The sequence below is a fragment of the Lepidochelys olivacea genome (assembly GCF_965140295.1).
Source record: "Lepidochelys olivacea isolate rLepOli2 genome assembly, chromosome: 1".
NCBI lineage: Eukaryota > Metazoa > Chordata > Testudines > Cheloniidae > Lepidochelys > Lepidochelys olivacea.
Genome location: NC_140411.1, coordinates 196783087 through 196803031, shown reverse-complemented (window position 1 = coordinate 196803031; position 19945 = coordinate 196783087). Strand labels below are relative to the sequence as shown.

The 19945-nt window shown below is 39.9% G+C and overlaps 1 protein-coding gene across 1 annotated transcript in view; it reads right to left on the bottom strand.

Annotated features, from left to right (window-relative positions):
* The window catches only part of CBLB (Cbl proto-oncogene B), a 201552-nt gene that overhangs the window by 168653 nt on the left and 12954 nt on the right, over positions 1 to 19945 (bottom strand). The window contains exon 3 of the mRNA XM_084612705.1: positions 19529 to 19779. Within this exon, the coding sequence (XP_084468831.1) occupies positions 19529 to 19779 (251 nt within the window). The remainder of the gene's footprint in view (positions 1 to 19528; positions 19780 to 19945) is intronic.

Genomic DNA, 19945 nt, shown 5'->3' with positions numbered 1-19945 from the left:
AATCTTGGGAGACAGGCCAGTCCTTGCCTACAGACAGCCCCCCAACCTGAAGCAAATACTCACCAACAACCACATACCACACAACAGAACCACTAACCCAGGAACCTATCCTTGCAACAAAGCCCGTTGCCAACTGTGCCCACATATCTATTCAGGGGACACCATCACAGGGCCTAACAACATCAGCCACGCTATCAGAGGCTCGTTCACCTGCACATCCACCAATGTGATATATGCCATCATGTGCCAGCAATGCCCCTCTGCCATGTACATTGATCAAACTGGACAGTCTCTATAAAAGAATAAATGGACACAAATCAGATGTCAAGAATTATAACATTCATAAACCAGTCGGAGAACACTTCAATCTCTCTGGTCACGCAATTACAGACATGAAGGTCGCTATCTTAAAAACAAAAAAACTTCAAATCCAGACTCCAGCGAGAAACTGCTGAATTGGAATTCATTTGCAAATTGGATACTATTAATTTAGGCTTAAATAGAGACTGGGAGTGGCTAAGTCATTATGCAAGGTAGCCTATTTCCCCTTGTTTTATCCTATGCGCCCCCCCCCCGACGTTCTGGTTAAACTTGGATTTGTGCTGGAAATGGCCCACCTTGATTATCGTGCACATTGTAGGGAGAGTGGTCACTTTGGATGGGCTATTACTAGCAGGAGAGTGAGTTTGTGTGGGGGAGGCGGAGGGTGAGAAAACCTGGATTTGTGCTGGAAATGGCCCAACTTGATTATCGTACACATTGTAAGGAGAGCGATCACTTTAGATAAGCTATTACCAGCAGGAGAGTGGGGTGGGAGGAGGTATTGTTTCATGGTCTCTGTGTATATAATGTCTTCTGCAGTTTCCACAGTATGCATCCGATGAAGTGAGCTGTAGCTCATGAAAGCTTATGCCCAAATAAATTGGTTAGTCTCTAAGGTGCCACAAGTACTCCTTTTCTTTTTGTGAATACACACTAACATGGCTGTTACTCTGAAACCACACAAAATCTTGTGTCTTTGACTGTCAGACCACATGACAGTAATGTGGTCCATCTCTGAAAGGGACTCAACCTCCCGCTAGTGCGGAATACAGTGATTTACTCACCTCAGAGGGCAATCTGCTTGTGAGCACAGAGTATCTATGTACTGTGACTTGAACTGGCTACCCAATCACTCCCCAGTTCAGTTCAGAGAATAGGTTATAGTCATTAAAAACTTAAGACCCTGTTATCCAAATCACCTTTTCCTCTATTAAAGTTAGAGTCAAAGAGGCCCCCCTACTCTTTGTTCCAGGGTTTAAATCACATCACAAATCACAATCACAATCACTCCATTCAAGGGTTCAAGCAACCTATGCAGTATTTGTCCAGAAAAAACTCATTCCATATACAACAATACTGCAACATGGGAGCACCGAATAAGATACTTGGTAATGTGAACATACTGACTGTATGGCAGAATGGATCTTACCTGCAGATGCTGCATTCTGCTGAGCCAGCCTTTCCTATCAGAGACTTACAGAGGAGCTGCTTCCAGCAGTGTCAACTCTGAATTAAAAAGATTTTAAAAACTGGAAGAGCCTTGATCTACTTATCATTGTGCATGTTTGTCTAGTCTGCCTGCTGTTGCCGAGATCCATACCCACATAAAGACCACTTCAAACAGTGCTAAAACCATACTAGTTCAAAACAAAACACTGTTGAGCAAGTATAAACAGACAGATACAATTCCCAGACTTAAGACTTCACATAAGTAAGAACAGATAGACCATTATAAACATTACTGTATCAAAAAAAATAATAATCTACAATTAAATGTTAGTAGGTTGGTTAAGTCACAGCAAAAACCAGCCTTAATCCTTTCCCATATACGTCACCCACAGATTACAGACTCAACATGAATTGCCACACTTAAATTGCCCTGCTGAGTGTATTAATTCCATCAAGATAGTCTTTAGTTGTGTGATATAACCCAGCAGAATGGTTGTGGATTATCTCATATAGAAAGACCTCTGCAATGTATCAAAAAGAGGTCAAGACTTTTTAGAATATGAATGATTTAAAAAAAACACTATTAATTTGATGTGCAAGAGAGACTTCAATTAATTCTGAACTATTGATATGATAAATATAAAAAAGTGTGTCCTTCATGTCAGTAAATCAGCAGTAGTGGAATCCTCAGTGTCATTTTATATAGTTTGAAGTTCCTGAGAATTAGATACAATATGCAATTGTTAAAGAATCAATACATTCCTCTAGAACAAGTAAAAATCTCATTAATGAGGCATGCTAGTCACTGACATGAGTTTAGTATTAACCAAAGAAATATTTAATTTGAGGACTAACTCATAAGGTAACTCATCTTACCTCAGCATATTCAAAAGCTGAAGATTTGATGAAATGGAGCTAGTAGAATTTATGCAATTCTTTTCATCCCGAGATACCCTTCCAAAACACTTGACAAACCAATTACACACTGGACAGGCATCCCTTTTCCAGTCATCACAGAAATATAGCTAACAAGGGAGGGTGGGAGCAGTGAATGAAAGATGACAGAATTTAATGAATTAATACATACCAGAGAAAGTTTAGGTCAGAAAGTGACCAATACTGAATCCACCTGAATCTACTGGGGAATTTTAGGAAGGCACAATGCAGTTACCCAATTGGAATTTGGGCAGAACACCAAGGACAATGCGCCTCCTCCTCTGCTAAAAGTGTTTTACAACTCTTTGAAAAGATGGCATCTTCTCAGATTTCCTTCATACAGACGCAGGTGTGCCGATTTAGTACTAAACTGCAGGAAGGAGGGTCACCTACTGAAACACCAGTTCTGGACCCCTTGTTTGGGGTGTCTCAGTGAGATAGAGACTAGACCCAATCTAGTTTATGTAATCTAACAAGATTTACAACCAAAGATAGGATGGCTGTGACTACACATCAAGCATCAACCCAGAGCCAATTTTTGTAACTAAAACAAGGCCCTTAGAACAGGGAGTTATTCTGGAAATGCTGACACATCTTTAGGAGTGTGAGTGGGCGCCATTACAATATACATATTGTGTACACATGTTGCTGTCTTCATGGGAAGTTTAGCTCAAAGCCCAGCTGGTTGATGTGGGACAGCAGAAATGCCTCTTAAAACACTCGTCTGGCCAGTTTATAATCTCAAATGAATCTCCAGTACATATACTACAATTATGCCCAACAAAGAGTGGGCATGACAATCCTTTTGAATCAAGATTTAGCCCTGACACTTGAGTGCATACCAGATTGTGGGTGTATTTTGAAGCCTTGTGTGTCAATCTTCATTAAACATATTGGAAAAAAAATCAGAGAAAGGTAGGAGTTTTTCAGCTAATCAGTACAGTTTACTAAATTAAATTGCATCCGTTAAATAAAGTCTGTTGTTATTTTTAGTTGTTTTTGCTACAGTACACACCCACTACAGTGGGCCAGACTCCCAGAAGACTAGTGGAACAATAGAAAGACCATCTGCTACAAAGGAAACTGAAAAGCCAAAAGCTACAGTATTTCTGCTAATAGTACATACTAAGTGCAGAAGGACCAATACAATAAGCAATACCTGTACATTTTCTCCCACACAAGATTTCCATCTCCTCCAAGTTTTAAAGACTGAAAAGGTCATATGTTTCCAGGCATAAATGCACAAGAGGAGGACATGTTCTTTCAAGAATGAAAAAACGAATGAACAAATGAGAGAAGAAATGCAATTAAGACAGGGGCAATTAAGACAGACCCCCTAAGAAAGGGTCAAATAATTACTATTTTTTCATGTTTAACGGGACAGTTCACAGATATCTGCATAATTCTGATGCAAGATCATGCATGGATTTTACTGGTGTTGCATAACTACTCAGCACAGCCCACACTCACAATTTTATCATGGTCAACTGATGGCACCGTACAAGGCTCTTAAAAATACTGCTTATTTGTACAGGTTAATATTTAGGGCAGATGGTATTCCTTGTCAAAGACAAAGTTAATCACTAACAAACAATAGCCTGAACATTTCCTGGAAAAGAAGAAATATAAAGAACAGATGAAACATACTGATTTTACACTTGTGTAGCCACCATGCATCCAAAAACATTGCTCAAACTGCTATACATACCAGTGGTTACCACCATTCCTGTGTTCCATGGGTACCTTCCACCTTAACCAGACAGGTGCCACTGTTCATTTTCTCTCATCTAAGTTTTGTGTATGTTTCCCCTCCTTTCCTAATATTTTTGATAATTTCCCTCCCAGGGAATCTAATTATAGCAAACCTCTTTCAGTATCCCCTCAAGTAATGCATTACATCCATAGAAATCCCCAATTTTAACATTATTGCCTTTTTAAAACATGAGTAATCATGTGCCTGCACATAGTTAACATAAAAAGAGCAGCGACAGTTTGTATATTTGCTTTGTATATTGACAATGTGAGAGTTTTGTTTATTCATGCTATATTCAAACACTACAGAGGACAAGACCAAAAATACCATAACATGTATAAATATTTCAGAGGGGCACTCTATGCAGATACCTTTACCAAACAGCTTTAAAAACCACAGTCCACACGCTAAATCCAAACTCACTCCTTTGCTGGAGTTTGGCATGATTAAAGATTAGCTCAAATCTATTTGACCAAGAGTGGCTGCTCAGCTCTCACCAGAGATCTTCTCCCCCACGCCCACCCCACAGCCACGGCCAAATTCCTTTTATCCAGCATGGGAAAATGAGTCACCTGCCTCAATGAGTAAGGAAAACCTACTGAGCCCTCTCTCAGCAGGATCGACACTTTAACAACGCAAGTTTTTCAGTCAAACCTTGCTGGGCTGTTACAAGCATATAATAAGGTAGCTAATGGCCGCATTTATGAGCCTACTGGAGGCTAGCTGTTTACCAGCTGGTATCCTAGTGAACCCTGCTGCTGACCAGCCTCCCACTTGAACACTGTCCTTTTCCATTACTGTGCTCTGCATGTGATTAGAACCCATTCCTCATAGGGTATTCATTAAGAGGATTAACAGAAAAAGGAAACATATGAACAGGATGTTACTTACTTTTTGCTTTGAATCTTGGTTTATTTGCCTAAACTGCAAATTACAGAGGAAAGAGATATGCACACTGAGTTGCAAATCAAATAAAGTAACGCAAACCTGCCGTTATCCTATTTTAAAACAGAGTGTGAACAGAAAATGATTTCAGTCTGGGCAACTCTCTCATTTAGACAGAAAACAGTTTGGAATATAGTTCCCCATGTTATTTCCTAATGGAAAATCTGTTTTACATTGCACACAACATGCATCAGACAGAGTATAGCAGGGGTGGGCAAACTTTTTGGCCCGAGGGCCACATCAGGGTGGCAAAACTGTATGGAGGGCCGGGTAGGGAGGGCCGTGCCTCCCCAAACACCCTAGCCCCAGCCCCCTATCTGCCCCCCCTCAGAACCTCCAACCCATCCAACCCCCCCTGCTCCTTGTGCCCTGACTGCCCCCTCCTGGGACCTCCCACCCCTAACTGCCTCCCCCCCAGGACCCAACCCCTGATTCAACCCCCCCGCTCCCTGTCCCCTGACTGCCCTGACCCCATCTACACCTCTGCACCCTGACAGGCCCCCTGGGACTCCCACGCCTATCCACCCCCCATCCCCGACTGCCCCCCACAGAACCCGACCCATCCAACCCCCCCACTCCTTGTCCCCGACTGCACCCCCCAAGAACCTACGCCTCATCCAACCCCCCCTGCTCCCTGACTGCCCAGACCCCTATCCAGACCCCCAACAGGCCCCCACAGACCCCATGCCACTTATCCAACCCCCCCCCGCTCACTGCCCCCTTACCGGCCGGAGCCAGGCACGCCGCCGCACTGCCTAGCAGGAGCTTGCAGCCCTGCCGCCTAGAGTGCTGACGGCGCAGTGAGCTGAGGCTGCAGGGGAGGGGCCGGGGCTAGCCTCCCTGGCAGGGAGATCAGGGGCTGGGCAGGACAATCCTGCAGGCCGTAGTTTGCCCACCACTGGACTATAGGGTATATACCGTTCTAAAAAATTGCAGATTTCAGCCAATAAAGGGGTACTGCTAGTTCCTGCTTGCAAGATATTTATTCATTAAGCAGGAAAGCAAATGTGAAAATTATGAAGTTATTACAGTCCTGGGACGGAACTGTGTAAATTTTGCCTGTTTTGCCTATTATTTGGTTACCACAGCAACGATCACATCACATCTGGTACACCACTGTATCAAAGAGTACATTATTAAAATACTGTCTTTAAAATTGTTTAAAACTTATACCTGTATTAAATTGCTTGTTTAAAATGTATATAATGCCTTTTGTCTGGCAAGAAAAATGTTCCCTGGAACCTAACCCCTGCTGTTTACATTAATTTTTATGTGGAAATTGAATTCGCTTAACATCGTTTCGCTTAAAGTCGCATTTTTCAGGAACATAACTACAACGTTAAGTGAGGAGTTATTGTATTTTAAGAGCTCAAAAATGCCAGTTAAGAGTGAAGAATGCGTAACTAGGGGTTATCACCTTTATGTTCTATTTTTTAAGATTTCCACAAGGGAAAAAAGTGCTCTCACAAAAGTCCATTTACGGCTATGCACCTGCGTGAAGATAAAGGGGAATTAGCTAAGAAAAGATAGCAGAATCTCCTTTCTATGAACAGAGTCCAAAAGCAACTGACTACATTTAAACTGCAATGTCTACTTTTGGCAGGATTTCATCCTTAGTAAAGTATGGTAAGAGACTCCCAATGTGCTTCCATTGCCATAATCAAGGTTTGTACGTTCTATGGATTCAAAACTAGTTGAACCATTTATTAAATGGGTATCTAAACCTAAACGCTCCAGGCATAAACCACATTTTTCTATTGGGCAGATTCAACTTATGCATCCCTACATTCAGGAATCACTTTAGCAAAAGATCCACCCCATTACTTTACAAGAATTGTTGGCTTTTCTTCCTTCAAAACTAGGTACTAGATCTCCTGAAAGGCAGTTTGCCTGAAAGATTCAGTGCATGGCAAATTTGGACTCAAGAACAGTCTGAACAAAAAATAGAAAGTTATATTAGAAATTTTATATTACATAAAAAAATATTGTATCATCTCACATTTAACCCTTTGTATCTACTTTAAATATTGAACACAAAACCAAATAACTTCTGGATGTTTCATCAACCCCACCTATTCAGTAACATATCATTTGAAGTGTATTAATGTATTATACCCGCTGAGGGTTTGCTTCAACTTGCAGGTTCTTATACACTGTGTCAAAACTGACTACACAAATAGCCTAAATTCTGCCTTCAGATACACATCTACAGCTCCCACTAATGTGAAAGCAGATTTGGTTTTGTGATAACACGTGACTTTAAAACAAATCTTAGATGTTTAAGTAAAACGTTTCATTTTTATACTACTCTGCTATTGATATTCATGACTAGGAACCAACTCTGAGATGGATAAATGGAATGTTTTGTTTACTAACCTACTCCACTGCAAAATAGTCCAGAAACAGAAATGAATACAAGCATGTCTGAGTTGCATTCATTCTCCTTAATTAGTAATAATAATTGCACAGGTTTTTCTAGTTTAGAAGTTTTGGAAACAATTCAATACAGATTAGAAGTTATCTTACTTAAAACAGGACATTTCTTGAGCTTGAAATCAGGTTCCTAACAATGTAACGTAACCTCCTTAAATGAGTCGAACATTTTAGATGCAGAGACTGCAAGGAATAATTCTTTTACTGGACAAAGAAGAGAGGCTGGTAGAAGCTGATAAGATGCCACTGACATCTGGTACAAAAAAAAAACAAAAAACCACGAACATAGTAAACTTATTAAAAAGATTTCTCAATTTCTTTTTCAGATGAATCTAAAGTTTCCAACAGCAAATTTTCCTACCCAGATACAGAAGTCATTAGGGCTCAGCTATCAGAGCTATACACAAGTTGCTCATTTGTATGTACAAATATGATTTTTGCACAAGTTTAGTCTGTGGATATTTAGAAACAGATGAAAACCGGACCCTTGATATAATTAGTTAGGCTTGTAGAGACATTCACTTACTTCACCCACTTCTAATCAATTGTGTTAACTCTTTCCTTCATTAGGCAGCTACTTAGGGCCCAATCCTGCAGACTGAATGGGAGTTAAGAATGCCTAGCATCTGGGAAGTACTATGCAATTTCATGAGAACGAATGGTGCCCTGTGCCTTGTAGGATTGGAACCAAGCAAAGGATCAATACCAGTTCATCTAGGGGTCATGAGACTTTCATGAACAATTACTCTGGCTGCTGTTTTTCCTCCTATACGTTATAATCTTGCATTTTGATGCAAATCTAAGGCCAGCATGATAAACAAGATAAGGTTGTGGGTTTGGATTTGTATAACCTGTTTAGCCCCAAAGCTCCAGAAGAAAGTATCTGAACCCCTGTTTTATCTGTTTAGTAGAAGCATACTAGGATTACAGAACGAGGGGGGGCAATTCTGAAGACAGAACTCTTCTGATAATTATTAATTTTTACCCAAAACCTCAAAACCATGTAGTTTTTTTTATTTTATCCTAGAAGAAGGGAGAGAAAAGTCTTGTGAATCATCTCCCCAATTCTAGTGAACTGTGTAACAGTCCTGATTGCTTGTTATGGAGAGAGATTTTTCTGTGCCATTACAGTTACAAGGCTCTTATAGGATCATCGAGATGGAAGAGTCCATCCCTCAAAGGGTACACAATGTAGTCACCCAGAAGAGGATGCACCAGATGCTAAATTGAAATTACACTTCATCTGGAGAGTTCAAGAGTCCTTTCTAAACAGTATCTCTTTAGTGGTGAAATGGAACGTGAGACCATTAAAATCTCACCTGCGCAGAAGCTACCCTATTAAATTTAGTTGAGCTGGATAAAAATAATACCTTCCACCCTTAATTATAACCTCCTTTTACTACCTTTCAATGCATAGTCTCAAGAGGCTGATGTTTCCTCAATAATAATGTACACCTGCAATATTTAAGATTCCTCTTCAGTGTATAACACTATATCATATAGAGAAAAGCCAACTGAATTTCAGATATGCTAGAAAATTGGTAAAAATGGTTATGATTTTATGACCAAGTATTATTTAATAAAAAATTGTTTTAATTTAATTCTGGTATGTCAAAACCTCACTAATTTCACACGGTCAGTCCACTTTTCTGTATCAACTCAGTCATATGGAAGTACACACTGAAAAGAATTTAGGTAGCGAACAGAGATCACGGTTAAAAGTCTTAATACAATTCAGGACCACTTAATCCCCTCACAGGTAATCTGATCAAATTATGGCTGAAATGCACAGTGTTTTATCATATGCCAGAGACAAATCTAAGAACATCTAAATAATAAAAATCCTTTAGCGCCACATCGGCTGCAAAACAAAAATGCCCTGAAATGTATTATTCATGTACATTACAAAATGAAATAGAGATGACAGTAAATCGGCTCACTGCTTGTTATGTTCTCTGTTCCATAAAAGAGACAACCTATCAATTTGTTTTTCATTATTTTATATAGATAAAAATATTCAAAAAAAAAAGAAGAAAATTCTTAAGAGTTGCTTTCCTTACTCTTTTCATTACATTATTTTTGGCAAATAGCACTTTTCCCTTTAATGCTGATCTAGCAAACAAAACAATGTTCCTACTAGACAGAAAGTGCACTGTTAAAAGAATATATAGAACATATTTGAAACTGTTCAACAAAGTAAATGAAGGGTGAATGAGAAAAGGATGAAAAATGCCAACATATTAATCTTACAACCTGTGTAAAATAACAGAGCCGTAAAAGAAATAGTGTCAGTTTTATACACAAAATTTTATTACATCTTGATATTCCGAATTTTAGCACAAGAAAAATCTCGCTCTATTAGATAAATATTTAAAATGTGATGTGATGGTAAGACCTACAAAAACAAGATTACCCTGACATCAATTACATCAATAACGCAGGTGCACAAAATAAAATTGCTCTGCCATAAAAGAATCCTTTGAATTCGACTTGTTAGACAGTAACAGCTATGATAACTCAAGCCTTATTAAAAAAAAGGTAAAAGAAAAGAACATTCACTTAATGTTAAAGGATATAACGAGGGGAAAATGTTTTTTCACGGCACTATAGGACACAAGACTCTATAGAAACAATACTTAATAGTACCTTTAAACTTTCTTGCACATTATATTTCAGTAAACAGAACTGTCAATCCCTAACATTTTCCATCACCACACAATCGACAGTGGGTGAAAGGAGCACCTTCATGAGAGAGGTAGAAGACTCCGCTCCAGTTTCTGATAAGTTTAGGGGTCAGTTCTGTCTACACTACTAGGCCACAGTATGTTGTCACCACTGCTCTGACCAAATCCCAGAACACAACAGTATTTGCAGTGAGCATTTGGCCACCATTGGAAGACAAGATACTGGGCTAGATGGACCATTAGTCTGACCCAGTGTGGCCATTCTTATGTTCATCTGTGGCTATAGGTAGAGGAGCATTTGCGCAAGCACAGGTTAGTCTTGGATGGAGCTATTCTGTTGTGTGCCACAGAAAAATGAGCAAGGGCTGCCACAGATCAGGAATGGGTATTGGCACTTCAGGCCCCAAACCAGATTTAAACATAGTTGAGTAACCAAAAGTGTGTCATTGTGACACTGGTAAGTCAAGTGCCAGCTCTGGCCAAGGCCATAGGCTTTAGCTAAGAACTGATAAACTCATAGTTGGAAACATACAGGTGACCTGGTTTGGTTAAGTTCAAAAGAGCTACCAGTCTTATAAGAATGTGTTTAGACTCTATGAAATGCTTGTGAATTGCTGTATGCATCAATCTCACTTGTAATGTCTGTGTTCCATACAAGGTAAAATATAAGTTTGTTTTATAATTGTAAAAATGCCTGCTCTGAACTTGTGAATTCCCCCTGCACATCCAAGAGGGCTATCAAGAATTAAGTGGGCCATTATAGGACAAAAGCTTTGACAGCCCCATATGCCCATTGGCAAGTACACGCAGAAGGCCGCATCCCATCAGGCTGAATGCTGGAAGAGGGAAATAAAAACAGCTAACATGAAGACTTTTACATCTCTTTGCTGTTTGGAGTATCTCAAAGGATGAAGCTAAGAAACAAAGAAGTCGAGATCCCCAGGAAAGACCCTGGGTTAAGCCATGAAAAGACATTCACTACTGACAGATCACTATGTCTCTGTAACCTTTTTGGAACCACAGACTGAACTCATTTGTGCATATATATGTTGCCTAGTTTAACCTTTCTCCCCCCCTAATTAAAAAACCTATAGTTAGTTTATTACAGGATCGGCTACAAGCATCATCTTTGGTGTGAGACAATGCTTGTAGCCAACATGAGAATGTGGTGCGAACCACAGTTTGAGAACCGCTGATCTAGATGATCCCTGAAAGGTATTTGTCTAACCTGCTCTTTAAAACCTCCAATGGCGGAGATTCCACAACCTCCCTTATGCAATTTATTCCAGTACTTAAGCACCCTGAGAGTTAGGAAGTTTTTCCTAATATCCAACCTAAACCACCCTTGCTTAAGCCCACTGCTTCTTATCCTATCCTCAGAGGTTAAGGAGAACAATTTTTCTCCCTCCTCCTTGTAGCAATTTTTTATGCACTTTAAAACAGTTATGACACCTCTCAGTCTTCTCTAGGCCATACAAACTCAATTTTTTCAATATTCCTTCACAGATCACATTTTCTAGACCTTCAATCATTTTTGTTGCTCTTCTCTGTTCTCTTCTTTTTCAAGAAAAGAGATAGATAAATGGAGAATGTGGCACCCAGAACTGGACACAATATTCCAACTGAAGCCTTATCATGGAGTACAGTGGAAGAATTACTTATAATGATGTGACACTTACAACACTCCTGCTAATACATCCCAGAACAATGTTCGCCTTTTTTTGCCACAGTGTTACACTGTTGACTCATTTAGCTTGTGATCCACTATGACCCCCAGATCCCTTTCTGCAGTTCTCCTTCATAGGCAGTCACTTCCCATTTTGTATGTGTGCAATTGATTACTCCTCTTAGGAAGAAACACTTTGCATTTGTCCTTATCAATTTCATCTTATTTACGTCAGACCATTTCTCCAATTTGTCCAGATCATTTTGAATTTTAATCCTATCCTCCAAAGCACTTGCAACCCCTCCCAGCTTGGTATCATGCGAACTGTGTGTGGGCTCTCTGACATTATCTAAATCATTTATGAAGATATTGAACAGAACGGGACCCAGGAACCATCCTTGTGGGACCCTACTCGTTATGCCCTTCCAGCCTGACTGTGAACCCACTGATAACTACTCTCTAGAAATGGTTTTCCAACTGTGTCATGCTGCCTGGAGTGGCTCATGAGTCTCACCCCAGAAAACCACCCATTTTTCTCCAGCTGAAACCCTTTCAAATACCTTTTTCTCTGCTGAAACTCCACAACTAGGATGGACATCAAATGAGTTGCCTTTCTTAGTCCTAAAGCAAGCAACAGCTCTGCATCCTTAAAGGAGATTAACAAACAGCAAATGGAGAGTCTAGAGGGCCCATTTATGCAATACTGTAGGAGTACATTTATTTATACCTGTGCAAAGTGGGTGTATAATGCTACCATTCTGATTTGACAGCGTTTTATACCCACTTAGCACAGTGTAAGTGATTATGCAAGGTGAAACCAGTGGAGAATTAGGCTCTGGATTTCCCACCACAGATGACTGAACCGTGCTCAGTTTTGATCATCAATACCATATTCAGGAAAACTCTTAAATGAGAGCTTATATGAAAGCTGAAAATGCTGCCTCATGTTTATAATAAAGTTCCATAGGAAAACAGCAACTAGGCAAATGTACCATCTGCCCTTCTGGATCTGGAGTTAAGGCAATAAAAACATTTTCAAATCAAAAAGATCTGTGGTTTTAAACCTTGTTCTTCCTTCTCTCCAAATTGAATTAATAACTACCATTTGGTTATTTTTGCTGTTAATACATTGTTCTCATTTTGCAATGTAGCCTACCTGTCCATAAGTAGGCTAGAAACTGTCATAAAACTAACTCACTATTTTGTGGCCTCTACATGCTCTCACCTGCCCTCTGCAATAAAACTCTCTTTGTCTGGCTCTCTGAAGAGTGTGTTTGTCTAAATAACCTTTCTTGTTTAATTTAGATTAGTGCTACAGAAAACAGCAAGCAGTTTTTACTTCTGCAAAATTCAAGTTCAATTATTCACATGCTTAAGGTATGCAAAAATGATTTCTTACACTGTTTTGTTCCAGGTCAGGGGGTGGGGGCGGAATCTCACTGCAACCTAAAAGTTGTCAGAGAATCTAATTTCCATTTTCAACTCCTGCATACCCACCCACCTGCCCTCCTACCTCAAAAGAGGTTTTCTTCACCTTGCATTTTTATTTTACAAAACATTGCTAATTATCTTCCAGTTACTTAATCTATTTTAAAATTGATACAGAAAATCTTGCCTGTGGTACTGAAAACCAATTCAAGAGGTTGATAAATATGCAAAATGGGGGACAAGACGTGGGAGGGGGACAAGCAGCAAAGAAAGAAGAGGAAACCTTCCTATTTTCCCTTAAAAAATAATAGAGATAAACTTGTAAAAATGGCAAGTGACTACTTAAATCACAGGGAAGGGCTTTGATGCCTAGATTCCAGTGAAAGCTGCTCAGCTTTCTTTTCAAAGCTTCTCTTTCTGAACTAATCAGAATAAAATGTGTTTCAGAAACAAAATTAAATTTTTAGACTTAGCCTCAATATAGGAATTGCCAGATCACAACAGAGCACAGATTCATCCTACTTTATGTTACGTAACTCTGGACTGAACTGTTCAGTCCAGGATTTACTGAAGACAAAAAAGACATCAACTGTCTGGAAAACTGGATGGCTCAGGGGACTGCTAATGGGATGTGGAATTTTTCACCTCAAGGTCACAGATTCAAATCCAGCGTAGGTTGGCCGACACCAAATGTCCTTACCTTTCAACAGCTGCTCAGCTGTCGATGTGAAATGAACTGGTGGCCAAAGACTACTTCTTTAAGGACAGCTGTGAGCATCCCAATTAGTGTTTTTCTTGAATGTCTGTATTCAATTAATATAATGAATCTGTTGATCAAAGTCTAAGTTCCTTTACTGAAGCAAAAATCAGCCAAAACAATTTGAACTTGAATTTCCAACTCCCCTAAACTTGATATACCCTCGTAAACATCTCAACACGAAACTCTGACTTTGTCACAGTGAGGAAGGAGAGGAGGATGACGGTAATTTCCAGAGTAGAAAGCTTTTCACTGAGAATACCATGTCATCAATATCTGGATGTTCCAGTTCAAAGTCTGTTAATTCAACCAGTGTCTACACTAGGGCGACCAGATGTCCAGATTTCATATGGATAGTCCGAACGTTTGGGGCTTTTTCTTATATACGCACCTATAACCCTTGTTGTGTCGCCTACAAGAGAGTAGCTGACATTGGCTAGACCAGTGGTCTCCAACCTTTTTAAGCACAAGATCACTTTTTGAATTTAAGTGCAGCCCAGGATCTATCCCACCCCTTCCCCAAGGCCCTGCTTACTCCATCCCTCCTCCCTCCATTGCTCACTCTCCCCCACCCTCACTCACTTTCATCATGCTGGGACACTGGCTCTGGGTTGCAGCCGAGGGATTCACAGTGTGGGAGGGGCTCTGGGCTGAGCCTGGGGCAGGGGTGCAAGCTCTAGGAGGGAGTTTGAGTGCAGGAGGGGACGCCAGGATGGGGCAGGAGGTGGTTTGCGGTGCTGACTCTGGGAGGGGGATCAGGGCTGGGGCAGGGGTTAGGGTGTGGGCTCCCACCAGACAGTGGCACAGCAGGACTAAGGCAGGCTCCCTGCCTGCCCTGGCCCTGAGCCACTCCCAGAAACTGATGGCACGTCCTTGTGTGTCTCGGGGGGGGGGGGGGGGTAGGGTAGGGAGTCTCTGCGCACTCCCCATCCCTGCAGGTGCAGTACCTGCAGCTCCTATCGACCACAGTTCCCCATTCCTGGCCAATGGGAGCTGTGGGGGCAGTGCCTAGGGGCAGGAGCCATGCACAGAGACCCCCTCTCCTCCCCCCTCCCTCACACAGGAACGTGCTGGCCGCTTCCAGGACTGGTGCGGGGCCAAGGCAGACAGGGAGCCTGCCTTAGCCCTGCTGCACTGCCAGACTTTTAGCAGCTGGAAACTGCAACCTACCAGCAGAGGCTCCACAATCGACCAGTTGATCGCGACCTACCGGTTGGTGACCACTAGGGTAGACTGAAGGGCAGTGATGGATTTATAAAAATAGGTATATATTTTGACTGTATAGTTTATCACTCTCAGTTACCCTTCACTTGCTGATTGTCCTCTCAGACTGCCAGGTATGCATACACAGCACGAACCGCAAGGCAGGCACTGCTGGAATATAAATAACCTACATCACTCGGAGGCATCTCTTCCAGGACATGATTTGCAGGGTACTGGAGGGAAACTCACCCTGTCATCTTTCATACTACACTGGAACTAAGTGGTTTTAATCTCCAAGCCTATAAGTTCAACATCTTTAATGAACATAAATGTAACTTGCCCTTCACCTCTTTTCCAAACCCCTTCTTTCTTTTTATGATAATTTAAATTCTGTGCCTGACTGAAAAAAACAGACAGCAGAAGTCTTATGTTTTTTGGATGGACAATTCTAGGATGCAGCAAGCCAAACAGAATCTTATATTTCACATAAATGATGCTTTCCAGTTTTAGTCTGCTTCCTAATAAATGAAAAGCAAAAACAAGGCCCATCAAAGCATAGAAAACTGCCATTTTTGTTTTGTATCTGACCCAATAATTTTAATAGGCTTTTTTATAACCCCCTTTTTAAATTATAAAAGAAAATCTATATGAAAAGTTATGTACATAGTGAATTGTGATTAACAGAGTCCTTATTTTAGATACTGACTGAGCAGAAGTTTTTAGATGAAAAGAGATAGCTGTATATCCTACTTCATAAAAAAGAGGAATATATGAGAAAATAATTGTTTAATACAGCAGGAAGTGAGAAAAGGATTAGGATCATCATACACCAAATTATAAACTAATTAATGAACATAGGTCATTTATTCTCTTTTACCATCAATGTTTAGCAAGACGTTTATCCCATAGGACAACCAAAATATACATGAGTCAAAAGCGCTTACACAATGGTCATGTACACTTTAGTATCTGGTAAACTAATTATTTCATACCATAGTTTCATCATGAATTTTTATTTAAGATACGCATATGATCCAAATGGGTGACTACATTACTTCCTTCACAGGATCTTTCGGGGCTAATATTTATTACCCGTTCTTTATCATAAACAGTGTTCACCTCAGATCAAAAAGTCATTATTTCTATCATCATTTTCTTAAGCCTACTATATCATTACAAGTAACATTACTAAAACTGAAAGTTCAGGGAAAAAAAGGTTATTTCTCCAGTCAGTTTCCTTTTATATTAAAAGTAAACAAAGAAATACACACACATATTGTCAAACTGTCAGTTTCCCCTTTTCACAAGGGTCTTTTTCACAGCAACAAGGGAGACACGTACCAATTACAAAAGAGAAAGTGACTGTAAACCCACAAAAATTGGCCAGTTGGCCAGGGGTCAAACTGCTTTTAATCATTTTTGTTGTTGGTTTTGGTTTGTTTGAGAACTGACTAGATTTCAAGTTGACAATATCCTTTAAAAAGGTGGGGTGGGGGGAGGGGGAATAGAAAAAATTAAGTTCTTTTATGTTCTCACAGCATTGTGAAATCCTGTATTAGCCTGAAACAAATACATTTAGAAACAAAAGTTAAAAATAACATCATCCTTCTTTACTTACCTGCCAAGACCATAATTGTTAGGAAGGGGAAAGACAGCCCTGAATATGGGACTTGGCAAGTTAAGCAGTTTTCATTCAACTTTTTAGGCGGGACACTCACATATAGAACTAAATATCACTGCTAACACATTCTTGGTAGATGTTCACATACACAGGCAATGCACTCTCAGAACACAGAGTGCACTGAAATAGTTTAGGAAATCTAGATTACCATTCTTTTATGGTATTGTCAACAAAAATGCTCCATGAGGCATGAGTTGTTGAAGTGACATCTCAATCTTTAAAGCGTTCAAAAGTTTCAAGTCTTAAATTATACAGTATTTCAGAATTAAGTCAGTGTAGGAAAATCAATATCATTCCAAGGATTAGTCTTTTAGCGGTAGCAGCTTTTCCCTGGTTAGGTTCGTATATGCATGTTATCTTAAGACTTGTCTACAAAGAAAAATTGGACTTCTTTAAATATACTAGCATACAGTGATACAACTGCCTAGCATGGATGCAGTTATATCAGCATAAAGTTGCTTACAACAGTTTGCGTATTCCAGTCAGAGAAGGGGGAATAGGCTATACCAGTATGACACACCTTTAGGCCAATATAGCTAGATCCATACGAGTGGGGGGGGGGTTACCAATTTAACTGTTTAGGTAGAAAAATCATATGCCTAACTGAAATAGTTAAATCAGTACAAAAATTGCATGCAGACCACAAATTCCCTTTGTGTCTAATATACACACACCAGCACTGCCTATTTAAACACAAGTAACAGGTGTACCACTGAAGATTTGGTATTTTGATTCTTCTATACTGTAGTCATCCCATTTCCTACCTTCACTTCATATCAGACAAGCAGAAGAGGAGAATCATTACTTCCAGGAGGTACTAATTCACAACAAAACTTCAAATAGCTACTGGTGGCCAACACGCTGCATTGATATGGCTTGCTTTTCAATACTTTTTCTGAGGTCAACTTACGAGACTGACCAAAAAAACCTTGACAGTTAGTAAAAGGTAGGAGAAGGAAATGTGGAGTTTGATACACCGCCTGCTTCACAAAATACATTTGTGTCACCATCATCACTATTATCAGGGTTTGAAGTAGAAAACTGAAGGGAAACCCCTCTAACATCCATTCTAACCTATATAGTCACTCAAGGAAGGTTTGAGTGTCCGTACAAACCATATCAGGCTTTTGTTTTTGAAAGAAGGGACCTGAAAATTGCTTTAATTTATTGCAAGTATTGTAGCAAACCCACAACTAAAATAAAATCTGTTTACATGGTGCAGTCTTTTAAGTCCAATCTCCCCTTACCATAAAAGTTTTTGTTTCCTTTCTAGCACAATGACTTCTGCATACGCTACCTACAGAATGCTAGAAAACACAATCTCCAGTGAAAACATCCCTTCAGCTGCTTATGGACCCATACTGAAGATGGCTAAGACAGAAGAACTTCCTTACCACTAAAGTGACTCAAATATCACATTTTCTTTCTTTCAGTAAATTAGTCCGAAAGTCTTCATAGACATGCAGTCTCTCAAATGTAATCAACTGCAGGTGTGGGAGTGGGCTATTTTTTTATTCTCTAGAATTTAACCAAGTTTGAGCTAATATTTGGGATTGCAGTAATCATAAAGCTGTGGTCTTTTAACACTCCAGCAGATTGGTCAGGAAAACATTCTAAATCAGTGGTAGCAACAGCAGAGACATCTACAAGAACTTGTTCATTTTCACTGCTTCTGTCCATAGAGTTTCATCAGCATTGAAACTGTTGTACTGCCGCACTGGTCCTGAATTCAGGTGCAGAAAGAGGGGCAGGGAGGCAATCCTCCGTTTCCCCCAGTAGACTATAACCCTAAAAATATATCTTGTGTTTGGATAAATCTAAAGGCGAGTCCAATGAAGATTCTTGCATTATGGAAGCGCAGACCCATGATACAAGTGCACCCTCATACATACTTTTTCTAAACCAGAAGTGAGCACCCAGTAAAACTGAAGAAATAAGTTAAGCTAAAAGCTAAACAAGAAAGTGCATACTAACTGCTACACACATTAACAGCACAACAGTGTCCTGTTAACAGCACCAGCTCTCAGCAAAGCAGAAATCAGGTAGACCTTTCAAAAGGCTACTCAGTACTCATCACCATTCTGAAGGATCAGCACCCTATGCAACCTGTGATCTCTCCAGAAGTTCTAAGCATTACACAGTTTTGTTCCATTTTATTGCTGGGGAAAACGTCAGTCAATATCCCGTAGTGGATCTCTCAATTTCTCTTTGTAAGAAGTAGATTACATCGGCAATGCTCTAACAAGAGGGTTGGTCGGTCTCTCCTAGGAAAGGAGCTACACACTGTAGGTCAGCTGAAGGAGTAATTCTAAAGAAATAGATATTTTATGAAGGAAATGCACTTAGTTTTAAGTTCATGTACAGTGACACAAAGAGTACCTAGTGGAACAAAACCAGTTGAATTACTGATTGACCTGCAGGGTCACTGCATCCAAACAATAAATATTTTCCTCTTTAAATAAATTAAATGTCAAAACAGTGTGGATATAAACAATGTTAAAAATGCAGACAAGCAAGACAATCTGCATTGATGTGTAAATATTTCTCTTACCTGTCCTGAGACTGTTCCTCATACATCCGCTCCTTGCCTTCTTTAAAGAGTCTTATAGCCCGTTTTGATTTTTTTATAAGACTGTCAATGTAGATTTTAAAATATTCATTCTCACTGAGTTGTGCAAGTTTCTGGTTGTCGTCACAGTTGCCCAGTATAAGTCGCAAATGTTGATAAGTGTCTGGTAAAATGTCAAGTATGTAAGGTGGGCTGTTTTTCAATTGAAGTTTGGGATTTTGGCACAGTCTGACCTAGAAGCAAAAACAACAGTGTTTAAAAAAAGCACACTCTGATCACTCCACATCTGAAAGAAATGTGTAGGGGCAAAAAATGATTTGACATCTTGAAATAAGCAGAGGCAAGTATAATTCTCAGGCCTCCAAGCAGGGAAGGTTTAAAATTCTGCTTTAACTTATA